Source organism: Asterias rubens, chromosome 16 (assembly GCF_902459465.1).
Source record: "Asterias rubens chromosome 16, eAstRub1.3, whole genome shotgun sequence".
Classification (NCBI taxonomy): Eukaryota; Metazoa; Echinodermata; class Asteroidea; order Forcipulatida; family Asteriidae; genus Asterias; species Asterias rubens.
Genome location: NC_047077.1, coordinates 1,140,709 through 1,168,246, shown reverse-complemented (window position 1 = coordinate 1,168,246; position 27,538 = coordinate 1,140,709). Strand labels below are relative to the sequence as shown.

Sequence of the window (27,538 nt, the reverse complement as noted above, 5' to 3'; positions counted from 1 at the left end):
AACACCAAGTCAGAAGACTGGTCTTTGACAATTAACAATAGTGTCCAGTGTCTTTAATCCAATTATGAGTCATGAGAAGAAAAACAAGAAAAAATAACAACAAATGTTCAGCCTGTAAAACGCATTGACCTTAATTTAGGTTGTACAAACCGAAATATGCAATATTGTTTATTATAGGTTTGTATGTACAGTTCTCTCAAACATAACTTCATTTCAAAGGGAAATATTTTACAATTGTTCTAGTATGATTTTCATAATCAGTAAGCTTTCAGACTAAAATAAAACAGTGATAATTTGTATTCTTACTAATCCTGTATATTACCTTTAATAGCAGACGGTAAATTCATAATAACCAATGTTTTCTCTACCGTATTCAAAACAGCTATTAATATTTGACTACCATTTAAGTCCACAAAGGCAATAATACATCTCTTTAAAAATTAAACACAGCTTGAAACAACATAAGTGCCCTGTGTTATTGTCGTTATACGTTGCGACGCTACGGCGGGTAATACAATGTTGACGTACATAACAATACAAAATTATACAATGACAACAGCAATATTTAAAGGGGTGGATTAACGGTGAAGTGCCTGTAGATAATAAAAATGGGAAACAAATACAGCAATGGTAAAAATGGAGTGATCAAAAAGTACTCTGAACATCATCTGAAAACCTATTGTACCCTCTTTAGGTTATGTTTGCTATTAAGGTGCTTCTCTGATCGGCTGAGTGTGGGTTCGAGTCCCGGTCATGACACTTGTGTCCTTAAGCAATACACTCAACAATAATTGCCGCGTCCTTCGGATTGGGCCTTAAGCCGAAGGTCCTGTGTGCTGTGTATTGTAAAAGAAACCAGTTACACTTATCGCTATTAAACAAAGGGGGACTTGAACCTGCAACTTCTGGATTAAAGTCCAAGCGCTGTACCAACTGAGCTATATAGTCCTATGTTGGCAATATCCCTATTAGTCAATAATTTATTTGTGTTCGGGGTGCCAGTCAGAAGCCTTAACTGCCACTGTAGACCCTCAGCATGCTGCCACCATCTTGGTCATGTTCCCTGTATCACGCCAGTAATGGATGCTAATTTTCATTGCACAAAAAGGAACCAGACTAACTCTTCTTCCAGCCTCAGTTTGGTTACATTGGTTTGAATGGGAGAAAATCAAGATGGCCGCAACAAGATAAAGGTCTATAGCTTAGGATCACACCTAAATTTACAATACAGCATGGGTAGAAGCAGCCAGGGGGTAACCTTAAGGTGATGTGACTTTTTTTCTTCTTCAAATACCAAGTAAAAAACCACAAAGGAAAACTGTGACTGTGTACATTTTGAAACGAAATTTCTCAAACAAACAAAAAATGAAGAGTAAATTCAAAACGACTACCGCATGATTGTTGTATACACATGGATAAGTATCGGGCCGTCTATATAAACAAAACCAACGTCTCATTTTGAGTCTCAAGCTCGGAAACCCTGCGGTTAAAATCCTCCTCGCATTTTTAGTGACGAGAAGGATTATATACTTATATGGGCATCCAGCGATTTCACTGTGTAATATAAGTATGGCCATGATAGATAGGACGGGTTGGTTTATCCCAATTTTTTAGTTTTCTTTTGACATCCCTTTTTAAGCAAATTGTAACAAATCAGCACACTTTATTTTCTTTCCTCCGTGCAAAAAAAAACAACCCAACAACATTGCATTTATGTACAGGGTTTTGTAAACGTCATTTTATAAATTCAGAGTGTACTTTTAGTAATTGTTGAAGACCAGTACCCTCACTTGGTTGGTGTTTCCAAAAATATGCTTACAATAACAAACCTATGAAAATATGGGCTCAATTAGTCTTAGAAGTTTCTCGGTTGCAGCCCCCCGCCTGTGGAACGACTTGCCTCTCACCCTTAGATCACAACCTGACATTTCTTCATTCAAATCCAATCTCAAAACTTACCTCTTCAGTCAAGCCTACCATTCATTTTTCCCTTGGTCATATTTTAGCGCAGTGAATAGTTTTCTAGATACCAGCGCTTTATAAGATTTATTATTATTATTTATTAAGTTAATAATGGCAGCAAAACAATCTTGTTGCATAGAATTGTATGCTTTCAGAAGGCCTTTCTCAGATTCAAACGTGTTGGTGACAATTTACCTCTTTCTCTAAAACATACATAACTTCAAACGGGGTCGTTCGTATTAATGTTTCACCACATCAACATATCTACAGTACTTTTTATCAAGTTGTTTTCATGCACATTAATTTTGGCGTAATTATAAAGAGGTATACCCTGCATTAAAGCCAAACGAGTGCTTTGAACGTACGGCTTAAGAATTGCTTATCACCATGCAAGCCATTGGAATTCTCGTATCTCATATTGCTCTCAATTAAACAGCAGTTCTTAGTTCTCCATCAATAAATACGTCCCTCGTGGCATTAATTATCAAGTCAAATTAATCACTCAACAAACCCCACTTTAGACAAATAGCCCATCACTCTTCCCACGTATAGTAAGCTTCAATGAAATAGTACTAAGCAAATGGTTTATGCAAATGGAATATGCAAATTTATCAGGTCAAATTAATCACTCATCAAACCGCACTTTACAAATCACCCATCACTCTTACCGTGTATAATAAGCTTCAATGAAATAGTATTTTGCAAATGAAGTATTCAAATGGGGTATCAATGCAAATTAGGTATGTACATTTTTTCTAGCTCAGTTAGTCGTCGGTGAAGGTCAAGGCTTTTTGTGCATAAACACTTTAATGACTTGGCATAATGACAAAACGTATTGTCACATAAATTGAATTAAGCCTTGAAGAAAGACTAACACTATTATACCACCTATTTTATCGTATTTCAAATCGATTTAGCCAATCCGAGTCTGGAAGGCAAACTCCATAAAGCCAAACCGAGGCTTGGAGGCATACAAACATGGATGCAGCTGTACTTATTTAGGCCTATGGTGTTGCGCACATTGGGGGCATGTCAAAGGCGGTTAAGGAATGCCTGTATATACGTCGTTCATCAACTATCTTCATACGATAGCAAAACACCGTGCCCTTGATAAAGATATACTGTTTACTCGCTAGACACATATCGTATTGCAAGCATAAGTACATGATTATTACATCAAGTCCTCTTTATTTCCTACGACCAACTGCTGTATTTTTAAAACAGATTGTTGTATTTACATACCCGTATAGCTTCATATTTGAATTAAAGGAACACTGTGTTAAAACAAAAATCGTGAAGATCACAGAATATCATCTACATAAAACTATGATACAACTTACACGGTCTAAGTTGATGGATAGTAGAAAACATCCTTTGAAATTTTTCTGTCTGAAATGTCATTTTTTGATGAGAAAAACTAGTTTCCCGTTTGGAGTTTATCGCTCAGTGAGCATTTTTTTTTCAATTTTATTTTGCACCGATGTCATGCAAAATGTGTCATCAGGTTTTGACTATTTTTTTTATTGTGACCCAGATGGCCGATCGATCTCAAACTTCTACATGCTTGTCAATTTATGTATATGGTGGATAAGATAAAGTACTTTAACTGCCAGCAACTGTTTTGATAGCAAAAACCAGTTATGTACTGATGCTTTAAGTTGTTACATTGGAAATTATAATCATCTAAAACAAGTATTGTTGTTGAAGATTACATCCATTGCTTCTTTAAAGGTAATAGTCATGGATTGGCCAATTTCAAGGTAACGCTGACTTATTTTTCACATGAATGTCAAATCCATCCACGTTTGAGGTGACAGCGGGTACCAACCGCATATCTGGCCACAGCATTCGCGAACGGACACCAACCCTCAGATTCTGGGAAATGATTCATGCATGAACCATTTCTCAGATTCAAATGTTTTGGGGAATACAGATTAAACAGCCATGTTACTTTACAGGGATCTCAAAATAATTCATACTATATCAACAGCTGCAGTGCTGCTCACCAAGTACATTTTCATGATCAATAGTTTTTCCCGAGTAGTTACAAAACTATGAACATTATAGTTATACCTTAAATCAACCACATTTATTTCATATAGGATTTGAGGCATTGCATGGTGATGTATCCATATATATTTGGTTTGCGGTAACACCATGTGTGTATCTATTTGCCAGGTAGAGTTTGTTCTTTAGAGAACTGTCTTGCTTAATTCTACTACCGCGGAGTAGATTGTTCGGGTGTTCGGGAGACTTCTCAGTTCTGAAAAGAACTGTCCTGCTTTTGACTACTACCTGTGTGGATGGTATGGAAATAGGCTGGGACTACTTTAGCTTATAGGATCGTAATTAACTGTACTACCACTGTATGAACTGGTCTCAACGTTTCGACTAGCTTGCTCGAGTCATCGTCAGGAGACGAATATACATCAAAACAAACAACTTGATTTTACAGAGACTGAAACTGTATGGAGACATGACCCATTAAAAGCATAAGCTTTGTAGGCTGAGATGCCTTTAGGTGGAAAGTATTTCCGAAATATAACAAAATATATCATTGTGTAAAAATGTGGTCACAGCTTTGACTGAACCCTGAATTTGTTTTTATTGGATTTTCTATACATTAAAGTTGGATAATTAACATAGACATGTTTCTTGTTTGACATGATTCCAATTAGAGTGGTAGTTCAAACACAGCTAATGGGTATAGCAATTTCCAAATCCAGAATCCCTTAAGTAGAGCCATGCTTCATTCATTGCATGCATGCTGAATTAATGTTGTTTTACTTATGTCACGTTTGCTATTATGGCCCTTAGCAAAATCACTCAAATAGCTTAGTTCTATTGAGGTTAATCAATTCATTTAAAGTCGAAAGTAAAGCAATTGTCATCTTGTGGTGTGAGTCCCCGGTTTGAAAGTGTTTTAAAAACACAAACACACAGTCTTATTAAAATGTTACCATTACGTTAGAGGACACTTATTGTGCTTTCTGTTGTTCCTGTATTGAAGCAATACCTATTGGTTTTGTACACAAAAGACTAGTGAGGACCCATTAAAACAAAGAACCGACTATAATGAGGACCTATTGTCCCTATTTTTTTTTTTAAAGTTAAACTGTTAAGGCTTGCTTTTAAGGCTGGCTCTCTACCCATATTTTGTCCCTTTGATTACGTCTATTTTTGCTAAGTCTCATATTGTTGGTTGATTGTTTGTTGTTTTGATTGTTTGTAATACTTGCTCATTATCTATTGTGTGTTTTAACTGTTTAACCTTTAAGCTATTTTTAAAGAAATTTGTTATACTGTATACATATTCAAGTGCAATTCAACCATATCGGTTGTCATACTGTTCATTCCTTTGTAATGTTTTTTTTAATGAAATAAACCAAGAAATATAATATAACAAACATATTGAATTTTCCTCGGAGGGTAGGCCATACAATCCCACAAACACAAACACACAAATCAACAGCAGCCAAACAAACAATTCTATTTCTGTATATTTTTGTGAAATGATTACAAACGATCTGTTTTTGCTTTGCATTTGTTGCTTTCCATGGTTTTTCAAGCCTCGGATAAAAAAAAAAAAAACAGGTTGTAATGTTTCAAAGAGAAACCTTCGTGAAAATCACCTGGGCTAGCGTTGCCATATTGTTGCAGGTATGGTTTACAGGCGTGCATGCATCAGCAGGCAGGGCCAGCAACAGTAAGTGTTCACGAGGTGCCGTACCACGTCGCCTTGAATAATGTGTAATTAAATATGCTGACACGATTTGAAGCAGGAATTTCAATAGCGATGATGCAACCTCGGCGCGTGTAATTTAATTTCTGCCGGTCGCTCAGAGTGTTTCTAATTTGCATATCAATCAGTTTAATGAAAGGGAAAGAAACCAACAAGGATGTCCATCTAAAGGTGGACTAGTTTCTCTGCAAGAAGTCACTGATTCAAAGTGGTCTTTTAACACATATTCAACAACACACACTTGTTTTGCGTTGTTATAATCTGAACAAAATTTCGGCACATTTGAAAAATAAAAAAAAATAAAACAATAAAAATTTACATTCGAAAAAGACAGCTATAGTGTTCAACCGTCACGATATCAGCCAATTTCTGCATTTTTATCATGTTCCTTGTACCAAACTTTTGACTCCCATAAATGGCCGACCGTGTTAGTTCGCAAATTAAAAGGAAAACCGCGCAATTTTGAGTGATACTTGTGTGGATCATTATATTTCACTTTTAAAACATCTTTCTAACCATTATGCATTGTATAACAAACGGTTACAAACGCCTTCAAAGACCAACTCGACCAATCCAAGGCAACGTGTTCCTTTAACGTGGAACCAATTTGCTGAAAGCTCGTATCAGTATTACACAAACAACTAACGTAATAACGACATTTTTAATATACATGCCATACAGAATGGTTTGTTATTAAATGTCCACAAGCCCCCATGCTAACCCTAACTTTTGTAGAATACTCAATTGCTATGACCATATAAAGCTCAAAATACTTCAGCTGCTTTTCGCTGTTGTTATATTATTATATGTTCATGTTTGGAGCAGCGCGTATTGCACGTGGTGGTTTGAACATCAGCAGAACTTTTAGATAGAAGTCACGTGACAGTATTGTTAAAGATGCTATGTCAGATTTTTTACACCAAACATTAAAAAATAGATTTTTTTGAGTGAATGGTATTTCAAAGAGTATCACCAGCTCTAACGAAAAAAAGTTTAACTTTTACTTTTAATGGTCAGGAAATGTTTCTTATAAAACACATAAGAATTGGTCACGTGATATTTTATTGTCGGGATCCCGACAAAAACTAATTTTAGCACTTTATTTCACTGCTACTAATAATTGGCGGACTTTTTCGAGCAATGGCTCAAATGAAAGCTAGTTACTTTCTCGACCCCATCAAAATACCTATTGAATTTTTAATCAAAATTTTGGGTCAAATCGGCCAAAAATCTGACATAGCATCTTTAAGAGGTTTTCTGAAGCACATGGTTAATATATAGGCCATACAGAATGGTTGATTAATGTTCACATGCAGCCACACGCTCACCCTAACTGATGTGTACTCAATTGCTATCGGACTAAAGCTCAAAATGCATAAGGTGCTTTTCATTAATGATATGGTATTCTCTATTAGTTATAAATGTTCACGTTTTTCAGAGCTTTTCTGAAAGCATATAGTAATATAGACCCTGTAGAATGGTACATAACAAAAGGGGCATAACAGCCACATGTTGAATCGCAACAATATTATAACAAGGGAAAACAATACAATATTTGTATTTTAGACTTGGGCTAATCAATGCCTCATAAGATCTGCCTTATTAGCATAAAAACAAACATTATAAATCAATATTAACCTTTTTAGAACAACCGTGCAAGGTTAACGCGAACCTTGTGAAAATAAATGATTATTGGGCACAGTTACCGCCCATCTAAACACATACAGTAAATCCGCATGTTTGTCTCATACACTGTTAAAACACACATTTGACGTAAAATCATTGAATTGATGCAGCACGTAAACCAAGCAATGACGACCGGGTCCAAGTATCACCCACTAATTTATATAACTCAAAATTAAGACAATTCCCCCGAGTTGATCAGGATTCCCTTCTAATAAGTCAGAAAGCAGCTGTGCTTCAACACAAAAGAAAACAGTAAAATCATAATTCCTCAGATAGTTCATTATGTTTGATCCAAAACGCAGATTGCAAAAAAAAAAGGATACAGCGCAATGACCATGTATGGGCCAGGCCACAAGGCCTAGGGTGGTGAAAACTCCGCCGCGTCCGTGGTTGATGCTGAAATACAATTTCCCCGTAGGCGGGAACAACACCACGGTATATCGCTCAGTCACACCGGAGACAGACTGTTTACTACTTGGTGAATGGAGTAAGAGCACAGACTGCATGAACCATCCATAGGGCTCTACTACTAGAAACAGAAAGCTAAGAAAGGTCGCGTCTTCCGCAAGCTGACAGGGGATTTTTTCGATCGCATAATATGCCCCCGGCTAACCATACAACAGAAATATGCAATTCGTTCGGCAACAATGTCGTATAGATTGCATTGCTAGCTAAGCATTATCATGCTGACGTACAATATGAAAAGGAGATTTAATTTTGAACCCTGGACAGTGGTTCATTTCGATGAAGAAATCTAGGTTGAACCTTTGATTGATGACAGCTAAAAAGGAAAACAAATCACATCCCAAATTAATTATTCAATTTGTTGTATTGCTGTCGGGATTTAAGACCATTCATCAAACAGAATAGAAATTGATTACTTCTTACACCTGGCTTGTTGGGATTGTTTTGTTCATTGTCTCTGTAACTTTTAAGTGTTCGATTTTGTATCATTTGTAATATTTCCTTGTGATACTAACCGACCATCATGTTTTCAAACGGAAATAATAAAGAATACATAAATAAACACACAAAGCAATACATACATTCATAATTTTTAAACCGGCAAACGCGGCATACTCTCAAACCGAAATAATGTACCACAATTAAATATTCATAATTTCTTTCAAATACCTTCTTGTATTTTATGAGTTTCGAGAATGAATTTCGAGAACTCAACTACCATAATGTTGCTCATTCGGTAAAATTATGGCACCATCGTTGAGCAGTCAACCACATGCTAATTTAAATGGTTTTGCCCATAAATATAATTCTTCTCTAATGACAAAGTAGGCTATAAGCCTGTTAGGAGTCTTAGATCTTCCGATTTGTCCTTTCTTGTAGTCTCTCTCACTCAAAAATCCTGGGGGATCGATCTTTCTCTAATGCTGGTACTCTTCTTTGGAATAAACTTCCTCAAAACACTCCCAAAATAGTTTATATTCTTTGAGTAGTTTCAAGGAAACTCTCAAAACATGGTTGTTCACTCAAGCTTATTATAGCCCATAAAATTTGTGTTCTGTTTTCTATTTGGTTCTTGTAGTAGTAGCTTTGTTTTTATTACACTTTCTCTTTCTATTAAATTTCCGGTTTGCGCCATAAGCATCTTGTGTGATGGATACCGGCGCGCTATAAATATTCCTATCATTACTATTAATTATGTTTGAATGATTACTTTATTATATACAACAAAGGATTCGAATCATGACTCAAAAACCGTCCGACGACCGTTTGAAATAAAATGTTCACAGGTGAATAGTTTTATGGTATATATACATCTCAATTTAAATACGATTCAAACAATCCAACGGTTCAAAAAACGAAAGGTAAACTTTGCCCTTTAAAGGCATGTAGACATGATGACGTCATTCTGAAAACATATACTTACAAAAGATGGATTGCACGTGACGTCATTGACCGCCATCTTTGATGAAACGTGCTTAGAGTTGTGCACTGTGCGTACACGCGTGCACTTTTCAATTATTGATCATCAAATATGGCGGTCGATGACGCTATGTGCATCCATCTTAATACAGTTATAAATCAAGTAGAAGGCGCTGTGCAAAAAAAAAATTAAAACAAATTTAACGACATTGTTTTGTTAACCCAATGATTCACTCACTACCCGCCTAAATATCTGCCATCCAATGCTCTTTATGGACAAGCCGGTCTTGTTGCCTTGGTAGCCAGGGACAATTGCTGCAAATATCCTGGTAGAATCATCGCGATTCAATGAACGCTAATTAATCAGCCCACGGCACAGCGGGGCCGCCATAGAAGCAGAATTTGTAACATCTATCTTATCTGCCTGCACAATCTATATACAGCCATGGCAATGGCGTGTGCGGCATATAGAGCTCATTTTTAGATAGACCAAGGACATAACATAACAGGGGAAGTAAAAGGTCTCCATATAGACCGGGACGATCAACATCAAAGGAATTTGTGCACGAAGTCTTAGGGAAAACAAAGGCAGGGACTGTTGTTGTTGCAGCCCCCGTCCAAGAAAGAGTGGCTTTTAGCCTGTTTGGGGCGAACATGCATACATTTTTTAACAACAAATAATGCTCCCAAGGATGCGTTTTTTGAGAATACGTGACCGTATAACTCTAAATCTAACTAGAAATGGGCCGATGCGAAAATTTAACACAAAAGTTAGTAGTATCAAATATTGCCAACATTCTATATGTTAAAATAACAAGAACTAAGGAATTGAATTTATATCTACCCTTACACCGATGTGTGGTACACAGTATAAGGTTTAACCTATTTATTAAAAAGAAATTTACAGGACTTCTCATTCCCCATGCAGCATGGTTTCCTAGCGCCCAAGTTTTTCCCTTGCTATATAAGACAAGTCAAACCATAGCATTGTTTATCCGTGTATGCAAACATGTTAACATCTATAGGAGCGTCTCGTCACACTTTAACGTGATAATTTCCTAATTTCAACAGCTATCGAATAACTTGCAATAAAGGAATAGCACTATAAATAAATTGAATAATGAAGTATACAGGGTGAATATAATATAGTCTTTTCTAGTATTAGTGTAATATATAGTGGAAATATAATTGAAATACGGGGTTTATGCCATGTTCGCTGTATAATGCATTTTACGACCATGGTCGTATAAATGAATATAAAGGCGTATCAAGCTGTACTTTCTGATGGATTGTGGTCATTAGGTCGATCGTTCGTAGCCATGGCATCACTGACGATGCTCCATTATAGCTTATTTGATTTTATTACACCCCTTACTAATATTCTGCTTTTTCATTGGTTTAGAGCGCGTCACATGGTGTCTTAGTTTTAATAAACGGCGGACGTGTGATAGTGTGTCGTTTGCCGTGTGGTAGTGTATTGTTTGCTGTGTGATAATCCGGCGACTACTGGCGCGCAGTACCCAGACGTCTTTTTGCCCACCTCGAACCCAATCAGTTGTGCATCTGTGTATCTGAAACGCGCGTACGAACGTTACGTGTACGAGGATGATAAATAGTCTGTTGGGGGTGTTAACAAACAAATATTTACTGCTTTAACTCGTGCTATGGTTAAAACTACGACTCCCTCGGTGATCCCCGGACCGTTCCATTTCCCCTCGGCACGCTCCGGGGATCACCTCGGAAGTCGTAGTTTTAACCATAGCACTCGAAGCAGTCAATATTTGTATACTATATAATACGTAATACACCCAAGTGTGTATATTCCTGCAACCGTGTACCTCCTATGGTCCCTCTTGTTTATACTAACAGCTCCCATTGCTTTGTACACGTTTTTCAACGTGAAGCTTCCCGAACCGTGACCCCCTTACGTTTGGTAATCACTTCGAAGTAATTCGGTTTTGTAAAAAGATATCTAGTTTTATGCCACACAATTTGAATCTGATAAGCGTTACTGTCGTAACGGGTCTTATTTCATAAAAAGTGTGAGTCACATTTAGTTCGGCTGTTTTTCAAAACAATGCTGGCAACTTTTAGACGAAGAAAACAACCATGCGTAAGCGAATTTATACTTCACGACTTCAAAGAAAATACAATAATTTGATATATTTTGTTGAAGACATACCAAACAAATCCCTTAATCTGTATCATTTCAGAGGATTTCTAAAACACAAACTCTTATTAGTCTATTCTAAAAGTAGTCTCCGCATAACGGAATTAAATTTATCTGCGTAATACATGGTTTAATACAATATGATCGAGCAAGGTCGGCGGCAAGTAAAACAAAAAAGCAACAAAAAAGCCGACATTGCGAAGATTCTCACAGCGTAATCCGAGGTCACGGTGCTTAGCTTGGATGTCTCTTCGGCCGAACCAGAGCCAGAGACAATCCGGAAAGGATTTGTCGTTAGTCTCCGGTCGGTCATTATAAAGACTCAATTTTGATTAACAAAGTACTGCCGTAATTTCTGCTTTAATTATAAACCCAGTTAAAGGGAAACAAGGGGGAAATTAAAGCTCAATGAGTTTCGAGTATAAAGTTTCACCGGAGACCCAATTCATTTCTCCGAAGAGATTTATTTCTGTTATGAAATACTGTCAAAATTTAGAAAAATAGCACAAAATAAAAGGTGTTGCTTATATAGGTTGCTATAATCAAAATAAGCCTGAAATAAATATGAAAAAACATATTATTATCCCCCCCCCCCTCGAAAATGAAAAACAACCACCCCTAACAAAAACAATACACAAACAATCACAATAACAAAAAAAATAACAAACAAACAAAGAAACACCCCCTTTCCGCCCAAAGAAAAAAAAACGGGGAAAAAAAACCCCACAATCAAAATAAAAGACTGCTAGACTAGCCAGCAGTCTTTTTTTCCTATCTGAAAGCACACAAATCCCTCCAAAAATAATGTTTTTTTCTTTCATAATTTTCTCCTAACTTCGATGACCAATTTAGCTCAAATTTTCACAGGCTTGTCATTTTATGCTTATGTTGGGATACACCAAGTGAGAAGACTGGTCTTTGACAATAAATTACCAAACGTGTACCTTCCCTTTAAGCTTTTTGGAAAATAACGTGTGTCATGACTCACATGTGCGAGTACAAATCTCTCTGTCAGGTTCGGATGACGTTTCATATACATGCCCCGGGCACGTCCCGCTATTCTAATAATTCACACTGCAGTAATTTATGACCGGGATATGTCCACAGTATTTTGACAAATGAGGTGTTTAAAATGTGGACCTCTGAATTAAGCTCTTCAAACTACGATGTTTTTGTCATTCAGTAAGATAATAATTATGTGATTGCGACTCGCCTGTCTAATAAATGAAGTCCCTCATAAATAAATCGCCAACAGGCACATACATAAATAAATACTGGGGAAACAGAAGTTAGTATGCAGCAAAGTCAGTTTGTGTAGCTTGATTTGGAAAATTGGAAAGTACCGTTGTGCATTTTGTGCCATTAATTTATTGTAAGCAGACAAAAGAGTTAAAGGCAGGGTGTAATTCTGCTAATTGTCAACGACCAGTTTTCCCACTTGGTGTATCCCGACATATACAAACCAACCTGTGAAAATGTGGGCTCAATTGGTCAATAATGGAAGAAAAAACACCCCCTGTGACAAGACAGGCAAATAAGCAATGAGTTTAGTTAAAAACCGGGTTCCAAAGGTTGAACATTAACATCAGTCAAATTATTATAAAATGAATTCCCATGTGAACTTGCGAACATTTACGAGAATTAGTTTTTAGTAAAGCAGTATTCTTTAGTTGGGCCCGACCATTTTTAGTTTTGCTTTCAGCTTAATAATAATTGTGTATGCAATAAGTGGGAATTGGATATCAATGACACTACACCAAACATCATTCTCAATTGGGCAATGTTATGAATTCGGGTACAGATGCATTGTATGTAATCCATAATAAAAATGCTAGGAAATAAAGATTGCTCATAAATAGTATGGGAAATGATGCTTAGCAAAAGCCGGGTGCCAACCAAAATACCACGTCATCTGGCTTCGACTTGTTATGTGCAAAGAATTGGATATCAACAAAACTTTATTCTCAATTGGGCGATGTCATGAAATTGGGCCCAGATGCATTGCTCATAAAACGGACAAGGCAAAGTATTGGAAGATTTATCTCCTACCGGCTGGAGGCAATTCCTAGTTATTAGTGATAAATGATGTCTCAGATATATATATGTGGTAATCTGAGTCCTCAAACTGAGCCCAAGTGTTGATCGGATAATATTAGGAAATCATAATGAACAGAAACAGGTGTGTCACACATTTGCGCTAACATATCAAATCACCGTTGTCAATATCAATTTAATACAGTTCCATGTCAATAAAATGATGCCCGACTTACTGGACCTTCCCTTTGGTTCACACGTGCTATTAATATTGTGGCCTAGATACTTCCATATTAAAGCAAAGATACAACATTTTGTCTCAACCTAATTTTGCACATACTAGGCTGATCGATGTTGCGTACAGTTCGGAAAATGTCAAATTGACAAATAACGCTTACTATAATGAGTACACCAGTTACAGGCCCTTGTAACACGAGGCACGTTTTACATTGAGGCAACAAACTGCAGTGCTTGCTACAATCTCACTTTGGTAGCACACGAGTAATTTTTGGAACAGCCAGGGGTGAGAGTCATTACTAACGAAACGAAACTCGGATACAAATTCAAAGGTATGCTGAAATGATGGCATTTCTACCGTTTGGAAACCCCTTGGGTTATAGATTCCAAGGAGCTTTTGGTAACAGTATCCAAAGCACTAGAGAAGTAGACAAATGAGCAGGATTTCTTTATTTGTTGAAACAAATATTGTTTGATTTTCTTCACCAGGCCGACATCAAAAGTCTGAACTCAGCCAAATGTCTGAACAATCTCATCCCTCAACAGCATATTACGATCAACAAGAACAATGTGAACACTGAAATATTATTAGTGGTGTTTTGTTTGTCTTGGATACTGCCTGGAAAAGCTCGTGTGACAGAGCCCTTATATTGCACAACTCAAAAAACCCAGGCGGTACTTAATCATTACTAACAAAAGTTATTATGTCCGAATTACTAACTGCCTGATGATATTAGTTCATGAGTATTGTTTTTTGGTTTGCAAAAGGGAGGAAGGTTCGGGAAAAAAAATTCTCTATTTTTTTGGTGAGCGAAAAGAGCTAGCTTAATTTAAATTTGAACTCTATTCAGTTTCCCAAGATGCATTGCGGTATATATAAAATGGTGCCGGTGCATATTGGCACATTTATCAAGACCTCTCAGAAGCAATATATTTGATATTTGAAAGTCACACTTCCAGGGGTTAAGATGGCACAGCGAGATAGAAACCACTGAGAACAAGGTTACACCCTATACTCTAATATTAACTACAAGGGCATGATGTAAGTCCTACAAGGTCCCCGCAACTCCTCATCCCGCATGCACCATGCGTCCGTCCACCGTGCCCAATGAACCACTGCCCTTAACATACATCGTAATTGGGTTTCAATCTATTAAATACTCATACAGCCAGCGAAGGGTGTCACAGGCTTCACACGTACCCCTCCCCCCGTATTCCCGAAGGGATCTATCAATAATTAAATGACTTAAAAACGTACAAAGTGATTTAAGCGGATCGTTAAGAAATGAATAGGTCAGATAGATAATAGAATTAGGAACAACCCCGCTCACCTGCTCTAGTATTTATATGATTACGATTAAAATGTTTAAATGCAACAGTAAACGGTGTTTTCCCAATAAAGGGTGTAGACTGTGTCACAGCAAAGAGTACATATACAAAAAAAATCACAGCAAAGCAAAGGTTGTACATTGTAAACCAGCAGCGGGTGTACACTGTATCCCAGTAAAGGGTTCACATTTCGTCCTTCGGATGGGACGTAAAGCCGTCTGTCCCGTGTGTTATGTAACGCACATAAAAGAACCTGCTCATCGAAAACAGAAAGTGGGGATCACCCCGGTGTTCCTGGTTTAATTGGCAGCATATTGCGCCATAGCACATTGTAAACCATGACATGGTGCTATGTAAAATGAGGTCTCATAACTCAAACTTATCCACACACCTTGCGGGAAAATACTGTATGTTAAAGCACTTTGAGCGTTACTGATTGGATGGTTAGAACGCTATATAAGAAGTCACTATTTGCTGCATTATTAATATATATTGTTTTCAGTGAAGGGTGCACACTGCATAACACCCAAGGGTGTACATTAATAATTAATCATAGTGGGTAAACATTAAAGTCACCTGGAAGTGGTATTTTGTCAAAATAAAGCTTTTGTCACTTAATTATATTATGTGTTTTGATGAGTAGAATAAGAATAAACAACTAACTAAGGTTCTACAAATTTAGTTTCCATTTTATTACCAAATTTAAAAGTAGGCCCGACCCGAGAGGGCGCTGTTCGTGACGTCAATCGAGGCGCGATATTTGAAGCACGACGGCTCGAAGTGTTTGCTGCACAGCGCTGAAAAAGACGTCGGACCGAACCTCTTTGCAAACTGACCGCTGTTTTAGTTGTTTTGCTGACTCGAGCTGCAGCAATACACCAGCAGCAATACACCTGGTTGAAATTGCCGGAAAATGCAAAAAAAATCTCTTTTTTCGAAACGTACAAACTCACGACTATCTTTTAAACATATAAATCGGTACAAACAATTACTCAACAAATTATTTTATTGTGCATTAATAACATATACTCTAATGTTTGAAGAAAACATTTTTTTATTTCCAGGTGACTTTAATATTGTACGTTTATGGTATCAAAGCAAGTGTGTACATTGATTTGTCATGAGAAAGATGTCACATTAATGTGACGGGTTTACATTAGTATTGTATCCAAGCAAGGAGTTCACATTAATATAGTATTCCCGTTTAAGGTTACAGATTAATATTGTACGGTTATGTACTTTATTGTACTTTAATTTGGCCCACACGGCCATGGGTGATTTTGTCTGAGAAAATCAAGTAGAGTGACATTTTGACATGTGGTTATATTCTACCTATATATTTTCAAAAGACAAATCTGCAATGGTATTTTTATTTATGTTAGTATTACTATTTATTATTAATATGGACAAATATATTTCTAAAAACACTCTGACTGTGTGACAAAATTACATATCATCAAAGGTACAATCCCCAAAATACTGTACCACTAATGTGTCAGTTATGTAGCCCGAAATGTCCCCATATTGTAACCCTCCACGTTGTAAACACCACACGCACAAAACTCTCGAATGCCAGACCCTCGGCTTCGGGTCTGCGTAGCATATTGGATTTCAAAGCACGACCTCAGTAAGTCCTACAGGCTGTATGCTAAGTGTAGTTTTACATGATTGTGTTTCTAAAGGAAACATATGGAGACTCCTATATGTTTGTTGTTGAAAAGTGTCCATATTGTATATCCAAGGTTTTAAATGCTAAAAGTTAAGGTTTTCGTTGTTAACCTTTGGTTAATGTCGACTGCAAAACGAGCGTCTTTAAAATACGACCATCACCTGACATGTACATTCTTTAACGTGTAGATAAGTTCAACAGAATTTAACAAGTTGTCACTGAAAATTGAACAAAAATAGAGCTGGAAATGTAACAGGTGAAAGCACCAGGGCCCAATTTCACAGAGCTGCTAAGCACGAAAATTTGCTTAGCATGACATTTTTTCATTGCCTTGATAACAACAGGATTACCAACCAAATGTGATATTCAGGATAAGCAAACAACAGCTGATTACTAGTAACAAGCAATATGCAACAAATATAAATTTTGATGGTAATCCTGTTTTTATCAAGAAAAAATTTCATGCTAAGCAAATTTTTGTGCTTAGCAGCTCTATGAAATTGGGCCCAATTGTCAATTACAAATAGCCACACTTGTATTGAACCAACATACATAATATAGCCCACATGAAATAACAAACCTGTAAAAGCTCAAGTTTCATTTAAGTCACGAGAAGAAGAAAAATTGGGGAGGGGGGGGGGACCTTAAATGTTTTACCTGTTTGCAAACATTGAGTTAAAACAAATTGCTTTACTTCTTGCTAAAAAATGGTGCACTTCAAGCAAAGAAATTTCAAAGGGGTTTCCCAACTTGACCGCCTATATACCATTACATACGTTGTTTGCAAATCTGAAAACATTTTTATATTTACCCTTATCAATGTTGTACACCCACCAAGACAAAAGAAATGCCCCTAAAACGTATATCAACAAATTATTCTAACGTGCACTGCTTTCATCCCACGATAAAAGACAGTCTTCCGTTTCTCACAATGTTTTATACCATCAACCTCTCCCTATTACTCGTAATCAAGAAAGGTTTTATGCTAATCATTATTTTGAGTAATTACCAATAATGTCCACTGCCTTTAATTATATTCGCTCATCACGACCTTTTTTTGCATTGACCTCATGTTGTTTAGATAATCATCTTTAAGTCACTAGACTCTATTCTAACCCATAACGCACGATTTGTTTCTGTGCACAGCAACTATCTTGGGTATCCTTTTTTTTTCGCTACAAAGAAGCCGAATACACAACAGATTAATATTGAGTAACTCTTTGCAGATCTTGTGTTCGACAAACGAGAATGTTTTTTAGTATTATCCATCATTGATACAGCAATTGTTATTTGATGCATTAAAGGCACTGGACACTATTGGTAATTACTCAAAATAATTGTTAGCATAAAAATCGTATATGGTAACGAGCAATGGAGAGCTGTTGATAGTATAAAACATTGCGAGAAACGGCCCCGTAGTTTTTGTGAAGAAGTAAATTGTCACTCAGCTGAAGCCCTTCCGTATACATCTGAAAGCACACAAAGTAAATGTAATGCAACAAGGGTGTTTTTTCTTTTATTATTCTCTTGCAAATTCGATGACCACATCCCCCATGAGCCCACATTTTCGAAGGTTTGTTATTTTATGCAAATGTTTGGACTTGGGATACACCAAGTGGGAATACTGGTTGTTGACAATTACGAAATGTGTCCAGTGCTATTTAAAGCCATTGGACCCTTTCGGTAAACAGTGTTGTCCAAGGCCCACACTTTGTGTACCACAACTTATATATCGAATAACAAACCTGTGAAAATTTAGGCTCAATCGGTCATTGGAGTCGGGAGAAAACAACGGAAAATCCCACCCTTGTTTCCGCGCGTTCTGTTTTCTCAAAAAGTAAAGCATTTCATGGAATAATATTTCAAGAGAAGTCTTTCACCATTGCCTTCTGTAAACCCTGTAAGTGTTTTGTAAATCTATGATTTTTTTTTTCTGAACCGAAAGGGTCCAATGGCTTTAAGGATTTGTGTACTTTTTGTAACACAAAACACAATGTCCACAGATACATTAAACTTACACCGTTTGAAGAGGATAATCATAGTAGAAAGCGTACCTTAAAATGTTAGTTGCTGGGGTGCTGTAGTTTTTGAGAAATGAGTAAAACAATGTCATAAAAACTAATACGTTTTTACATGCTAGAATAAAGTTCGTCTCTTGATCACTGAGACGAAAATTATTTTCATGACTCAGCAAGTAACATTTTCAGGGAAGCTAATTTCTACCATCTTCAAACTGTGTTAATGTAAATCTGTGGACATTATGTTTCTTGTCCTACAAAAAGTACATGCTACATCAGTGGTTTTTAAACAGTTTTCAGTACATTGGAGACACAAACATAATGTGTACTCACGACCGAGGTTCTGCATTATGCTTCAAACTGGGCGTAACGCGGCTCGCAAGTTTAATTATCAAGTTTGTTAACTCAGTTGTTTGAGAACATCTACGTTATTCTAATGGCAGAAACACCTGTTTATGAATGGGTCTCATGCGTGAAATTAATTGCAAACAAGACACATAAGTAATCTACTTCGTATGGAAAGTATGTTGACTGGTAACGTTGTGTATCCAATAACGTCGGTTTAATTAAAAAAGTCCGTTTTCATAATGCGCCCAATTTCATAGGAATGCTTAAGCAGAAATTACTGCTTAAGTAATAACTGCTTAGCAGTAACGAGCAGGATACCAGGCACAAATTGTACATGTGATATGGTGTTTTGGCTGGTAACATAATTCTGGTTAGCAAAATGGTGTTTTGCTTAGCTTGCGTTTGTGCTTAAAGCAGCTCTGTGGTATTGGGCCCAGATGTCCACATAACTTTACTTCCTGAGCTGACGCAACATCTTTGTTCTCCGTATGGAATTAAAGGCACTAAACACGTTTAGTAATATTGTCAAAGACCAGTCTTCTCACTTGGTATATCCAAGCATTAGCATAAAATAACAAGCCTGTGACAATTTGGGCTCAATTGGTCATCGAAGTTGCGAGAAAATGATCAAAGAAAAAACACCCTTATTGGGCGAATTTCTGTGTTTCAGATAGTAATAATAGTCTTCTGGCTTGAAGTCTTTTATAATTGCGTTACTTCAATGTGAGTCGTGTCCCACAATGTGTTCAACAGCTCTCCAATGCTCGTTACCAAGTCGGTGTTTAAGTTTAAATTTTTTTTGAGTAATTACCAAAGGTATACCTTCCCTTTAAATCCAAACGCCCAACTCATTTTGTCCGAGTAGTTTGTTGATGAGTTTTGAAATGTTTTATTCATTTAAGGTATACTGTTTGGGTGTGGCATTGCATTCAGAGCAGTATACTAAAATTGTGATTAGAAGCTATTTTGCAGGGAAAAAACCGTATTCGTGATGATAGGGGGCCAGACTAGTCTGTCGATTTGGGTTTTACGGCAAAATGGCGTCCAATAAAAACAAACAACCGCATTGGAGAAGTCAGTGTGGCAGACTAGTCTGACCATTGTGTTGTCAGTGCTGCATTTGAACCAAAAATGGTGTCCATATACCCAGTGACTGACGAAAACAGGTCCCTCAAGGGATTTTTGCAAGGGACCCTGGACACTCCAAAAATGATTGTCCTTTCACACGTGGTACATTTTGTAAAATTGTACAACCATGCTACATTTCAGCAAGGGACCCTTGCTAAATTGCTCTCGTGTGAAAGGGGCGTTAAGTCGCAACTCTCTATAGCTCTAATTACATTACCTAATACTCTACTCACAATGACTGGAAATCCATGTCATTATAATCACACTTTAAACTTCCAAATTTCGCTTGCCGTATACAAAAACATTACAGAACTGCAATAATTACATTCACATTGTCATGCGTATGTTCTATACATACACCAAACTGAGAGCGGTTGTGCATTATTATTCCATGAGCATTTCATCAATTTCAAGTATCTTGGAGTATTTTGAGTGCGTTGTTTTGCCTGGAGGCTGTAGTAACCTCGCTGCAGTGCAATCTATTTATTTGATTTGAAGGGGGAATGTCTATTGTGTTTACCTCAGCGGATGTCAGTGCAAAACAACAGTGGCTTGTCAATGTGCAGCCTATAAATTAAAATACATGTTATTCACGGGCGTATGGGTGCGGTACCTTATGGAGGCCATTAACAAAACAAAAAAAGGAAATACAATTTAAGGCACTGGACACTATTGGTAATAACTTAAAATAATTATTATCATAAAACCTTACTTGGTATTACGAGTAATGGGAAGAGGTTGGTAGCATAAAACATTGTGAGAAACGGCTCCATCTGAAGTGACGTAGTTTTCGAGAAAGAAGTAATTTTCCAAGAGTTTGATTTCGAGACCTCAGATTTAGAATATGAGGTCTCAAAATCAAGAATCTGAAAGCACACAACTTCGCTTGACAATGGTGTTTTTTCTTTCATTATTAAACTCGCAACTTCGACGACCAATTGTGTTCAAATTTTCACAGGTTTGTTATTTTATGCATATGTTGAGACACACCAAGTGCGAAGACTGGTCTTTGACAGTTATCAATAGTGTCCACAGTGTCTTTCAACATTCTTGTTTTTCTTCTATGATTTAGGTTACAGAAAACAAAATTTTTTGTTTGGTATAATTGATTACAGTTACATCTTAAAATTACGTTGCCATACAATTAAATACTGTTATGTTGGTTTTAAAGTCACCTGGAAGTGGTATTTTTTCAAAATAAAGCTTTTGTCACTAATATATGTGTTTTGATGAGTGAAATGTGAACAAACAGTTAACTAAGGTTTTAAAAAATCAGTTCTTATGTTATTTACAAATTTAAGAGTAGACCCCGACCCGAGAGGGCGCTGTTCGTGACGTAAATCGAGGCAGACTTTGCCTGTAATGCGTAGAGTAAACACAATTGCAAAGTACATGTACGGACCAAGTCGTGAGTTTGTACGTTTAAAAAAAAAAAGGGTGTATTGCTGCTGAATGCAGAAAACACTTTTTGAAATATACCAACTCACGACTTGGACGTACATGTACTTTGCACGTGTGTTTACTATACGCATTGCAGGCAAAGTCTGCCTCGATTGACGTCACAAAAGGGGTAGGCGGAGTCAGCCCCCAAATAACTTAATATATTTTTTAAACATATAAATCGTGACAAACAATTACTAAAAAAATTGTTTTATTGTTCGTAAGCATATACTCTTATGTTTGAAAGAAAACAAATTCTATTTCCAGGTGACTTTAAATAATTACGGTTGCGCTCTACCACGACACACATTACGTCATTTGAGTTGTGTCTTTGCATATTGCATTCTCATGGAAAGTGAACTGTGACAAAATAATCACTGAAGCTAGTAGCACTGGTAAGAACAATTGACGTCACGTTTAATTGGACAGTGCCTTAAAAAACATCAACATGTTTGTGATGTCGCAAAGCTATTAAATGTCGCAAGCACAAACATTCTTCCATCGGCTGATGTTTCAGTTCAACCTACAAATGTCAGTAGGATTTGAAACTTTGCATGGTGGAAATAAGATATAGAAGAGTTTGCGGCAACACCATGTAATGACTATCTCTAAATGAGTTGGGGTGGTTCTGAAAAGAACCGTTGGATTTACTCGACGTTTCGATCAGTATGCTCTCCAGAAGACGATCAGAGCATACTGATCGAAACGTCGAGTTAATCCAACGGTTCTTTTCAGAACCACCCCAACTCATTTAGAGATTGTTATTACATGGTGTTACCGCAAACTCTTCTATATCTACAAATGTCAACTATTCAGTGCAGTATTTCAAGTTGATGCCACAAATTTGTGTTGTGTTCCGCAACGTAGAAAAGATATTCTCCATAAAAACGTGACAAACTCATACCATATCTCCAATTGCAGAATTAAACGATACAACAAGACCTTTAAACATGAAGTATATGGCCAACTTTTTCAACAACATTCATATACAAAGCTGTAAAAGCCGAGAACAAAGTTTTTAATTTGCGTCGGCCATGTCTCCCCAATCCTTATGTTTAATATAATGATTGTTACATAATCTAATTTTAGTGCAAAATATCACCAAAGGCTTCACCCATTTAAAGTCAGTGGACACTATTGGTAATTGTCAAAGACTAAGCCTTCACAGTTGGTGAAAATTTGAGCTCAATCGGTCATCGAAGTTGCGAGTAAATAATGAAAGAAAAATAACCCTTGTCACACGAAGTTGTGTGCTTTTAGATGGTTGATTTCGAGACCTCAAGTTCTAAATCTGAGGTCTCGAAATCAAATTCGTGAAAATTACTTCTTTCTCGAAAACTATGGCACTTCAGAGGTAGCCGTTTTTCACAATGTTTTATACCATCAATCTCTCCCCATTACTCGTCACCAAGTAAGGTTTTAAGCAAATAATTATTTTGAGTAGTTACCAATAGTGTCCACTGCCTTTAAAACACAAGACTTATCTTGACTCATCTTGTTCCATTGCAATGGTAAAGATAAAAAAACATGGTTCCTATTTCCCTGGCCCCATGTCCCATGGTGGACATCATGCGACTCTCGGTTGCAATAATCCGGTTGCACTTCAGTGCTAATCCAGTTCCGAAAACAAGATGAGTTGAGATGAAAACAAGATGACTTAGCACCCAAAATATTCCGGGGTAGGGGCCTACACCTGAAATCGGTCATTTATCACAACACTTTTTATCAACATTCAGATCTAGGGTCTACATCAAATTTCGGTTCACGGTATAAGCCGAAATTGGTTTTGTTGTGTCGTTTGATTGTGAGCTTTACAATAATTTATACAGGCTATGGTGTACTTCAGATGCACTGGCTTCCGTTTCAAACCAAGCCCGTTCTAAAAGTGTGTTGACAGCATAGATCAGCACAGCTTTCCTAGAATCGTTAATATCAAGAGCACGATTAGGTTTATTGGCCGTGTCAGATAGATCTGCGCCTGCAGTGAAGACTACAGAGACTAAAACACAAACCAATGCAGAGTGTATTGTGGACATGATGCACCGAGAAGACAATTTTGCCTTTGGCTTCGAAAATGAGATTTAAACTGCTTAAACCACATTGATCACATTACATTCATATGCTCTTCCTTTCGTCCGGTCTGCTTTCTGAAATATAATTAGGTTGAGTCCCAAGTACAGTTTAGCAGAGTGCTTCAAATCAAACTGTCTTCCCCAAATGGTTTATTATTAGGTAAACGTATTATCGGTGGTTTTTTTTTTATCCCTTCTGACGAATCAAACGTGCAGGGGTCGAAGCTTTGCAAGGGGAACATTCTGAACACATTCTCAATAAAATGGTGTTATATACGAATTTGAATTCGGGATGGAATTCGGTGTATGCTATCGGAGTTTAATGTACAAATAAGTAATGTGAACAGTTACACAAAACGTGTACGAGAGGGCTGGGGACACTAAGTCATGGCACCTTGTATTCATGTCACTTTTTTCTCCAAAGTGCATTGCCCTGGGAGAAAAAAATCATTGATATCATAGACTGGACTGTTCCATTTTTTTAAGAAGGGATCGGCTGCACAAATTGTAGAATACTGGTTCGACAATTACCAAACGTGTCCAATGCCTTAAACGAATCATATGTTTCAACTTTCGTGCTTTTTACTTATACGACACTTTGCCTGTTTTTTTATTCTCCCCGCAGGATACGGTCACTCCTACCCTCTCACGGATGGAGGAAAAGTCTTCTGTATTATTTATGCCTTAGTCGGGATCCCATTGAACCTCGTCATGTTTCAGAGTGTCGGCGAGCGTCTGAATATATTCATGGGATTCTGCGTGAAAAACTTCAAGCGTTGTGTACGCTTCAAGAAGGCCGAGGTATCGCACACGGAGCTTGTGATGCTGGGTGGTCTGTGCACGCTGTTGATTACGGCAGGAGGCTCTCTTGCGTTCGTCAAATTTGAAGAGTGGACACTGCTCGATTCTTTCTACTATGTGTCTATAACGTTAACAACAGTTGGGTTCGGGGATTTTGTAGCCTTGCAGCAAAATAATATGCTACAGGAGCAACCCGAGTATGCAGCCTTTGCGATTATATATATCTTAACGGCCTTAGTGGTGGTTGCCTCCGTTATGAACCTCCTTGTGTTGCGTCTACTAACCCTCAACACTGAGGACGAGAGGCGCGAGGCTCAGCAGCAGGAGATGACGTCACGCAGCAGTGGCTTGGACCTCAACCACATCGACGGCCACCTACCCTATCACCATTTGCACGCAGGGGGCGCCCTACTCGGCACCAAAACGGACCCGCGGCTGTGTTGTAACGACTGCAAACATCCACACAGAACTCACCAAGATCCGTTTGGGATCGGGGCTAATGCAATACACCTCCAGCGGATGGAGACAACTCTATACCACGCCACCTACTCGGACGATGACACCTTTGAAAATTTTATGGCGAGTGAAAGGGCCACGAAAAGGAAGTCCATATAACGTGTACAAATTATTAAGGTGGAATTTTTGAATCTGGTTAGAATGATTAAATCTCTCCAAGGATATCCTTGCGACCCTCTGACCCCAAAAGGGATGCCGTTCAAGGATCCATCGGCCTATCAATGTATGGTGTCTGAAGTAAACTCTGCGCAAATATCTCTAAGTCTAACGTGTAGAATTTTTGGAGAGGGGTGATTGAGTTCTAATTTCGCCATAAGAAAGTACGATCCTCTGACCCCCAAAGGGATGACCCCAAACGGGATGCAGTTCAAGGATCCATCAGCCTGTCAAAGGATGGTGCCTGAAGTAATCTATGCGCAAAACTCCATCTGTTAATAGTCTGACGCCACAAATTTACTGTAGAATAGTGTGTGCTGCAATGAGTCTGGGAACTATACCGAATGCGCCAGACTTATGTTTTCCCTCAGTGCGGTCTAGTTGGCGAAAGACATAAGGTACAGGAGTGATACAAAAGGACCAAACGAGATATTTCATATTGGTTAAACTCTACTGCTTTTTTTCAATTTAGGTGTATATCACGATTACATAAAGATGTGCTGTAGGTTGTTTCAAATTAAAGCTCATGCTCAAATGGTATCAACGACTGACCAGCTTCAGTTACGGGATATAAAATAAGCCACCTTCTAAAAACATTGATACAGGATGACTTGCGGATAGATTACATAAAGATGTGCTGTAGGTTGTTTCAAATTAAAGCTCATGCTCAAATGGTATCAACGACAGACCAACTTCAGTTACGGGATATAAAATAAGCCACCTTCTAAAAACATTGATACAGGATGACTTGCGGATAGACTTCTCCGCAGTTGATTTTCCAACCAACAAGATATCCTGGGAAAAATCCAATATATTGCGGATACGTTTGCGGGGAAAGTCAGGCAATTTATTTGACAAGATGACCACACAGACTAAAATGTTCCCATCTATTGATAACCTCTTAGTGGTCGAGGCTATGCTTTCATTCACATCCCAGTATCAATACTAAAGTGCTAAGACTGGTACTGAGTAATAAGACTAAAGTGCTAAGACTAGTACCGTGGACTAAGACTTAATTGTCATTGAGCAAAATTCATTTTCCATAACATTACCAAGGGCTATGAGACATTTAATATCGGCTGGCCAAACAGCTGACTGCTCAGTTTCGAGTCTGTCAACAAGCTTGCGGATAAAATGAGCTTCGCATCGGGCAAAAACCAACATCCATCCGCAACTTATCCCCAATGACTTATCCTTTGTGGACAAACTTTCCCGTAACTTATCCTGGAATAGTTTTGAGAGAGTTCTTTATTTCACACAACTCGTAGCCACTAAGCCAGTAAACATGTAAATACAAGGGCTTCATACACTGGACATCACGGTAGACATGGCAAGGTTCTTCTGTCAATTTGCTTTCATGGTGTCATAAGTGCTACTATGCCTTGTTATGTCAAAAAGCCAAAATTAAACAATAAAGGTACGTCTTTTGGACCTATCTAGATTTTGGTTTAAAAGCTGCCTCACGAGAAGTCTGAACAATGTACCATGAACAACTTGGGGCAATCGCAGCTATGCCTTTGTAATGTTAAACAGCCAGTTTGCTTTTTTTAATAGCTATAGATTTCCTATTGTTCATTGATCTTATGATACCAACTGTTGATTCTGTACAAATTTTTATTGGAAAAAAGTTACCATTCTACAACGGTTAGGTTATTAGTTAATATGAATTGTTACGTAACATCTGATGATGTGGAGGCTAGCAAAACAACCGAGGTAAAAAAAAGTAGTGTATGTAGTAATTATTTGTTGAAGTTATGTATCTTTTTAATCATTGGTTTAGATTATAAAAGTATTTTTAACAGGGGGTGAAATGATTTGACACGTGTAAGTAATAGTTTAAAAGAAATTGGTACAACATTGGTAACCCGTGCCTACAATAATGAGCGTGTAGTTGGTGGTTGCAGAAGTCTCCTTGGAGCTATGTTCAGTTTGATAGTCGCTTCTTTAGGGAGGAAGGAGGGCTGAACGCAAAGTAATTGTCAATTTCCTTACTGAATGATAACTCGCGGGCCGGAATAATCGACCTGTTTTAGCATCACATGGGGCCACATCCATGCTGTTTTTGTTCTGAATTTCTCGACCGGTTATATAGAATGATAAAAAGAGCAATCGAAAAGACTCCAACTACCTGTCTATTAGATTTCCCACGGCCATAACTTACACAATCGAAGTAGGTCAAGTGAATCTCCCATTTCAGATAGTGCTTGTGTTTGAATTGGGTTTTTTTTGTATTCACAAAAAACATGTAGAACTAAAAATAAAACTAGATTATATAAAACTAGCAATAACGAATTCTGCTGTACTGTACGAGTTTAAAGTTACTATATGCTATCCTTTGTCAAACTG

At 37.5% G+C, this 27,538-nt stretch overlaps 1 protein-coding gene across 1 annotated transcript in view; it reads left to right on the top strand.

Moving 5' to 3' along the window:
- Positions 1 to 27,328, top strand: part of LOC117300649 (two pore potassium channel protein sup-9-like) — a 29,066-nt gene extending 1,738 nt beyond the window's left edge. The window contains exon 2 of the mRNA XM_033784341.1: positions 24,345 to 27,328. Within this exon, the coding sequence (XP_033640232.1) occupies positions 24,345 to 25,135 (791 nt within the window). The 3' untranslated portion in view covers positions 25,136 to 27,328. The remainder of the gene's footprint in view (positions 1 to 24,344) is intronic.
- The last annotated feature ends 210 nt before the right edge of the window (positions 27,329 to 27,538 follow it).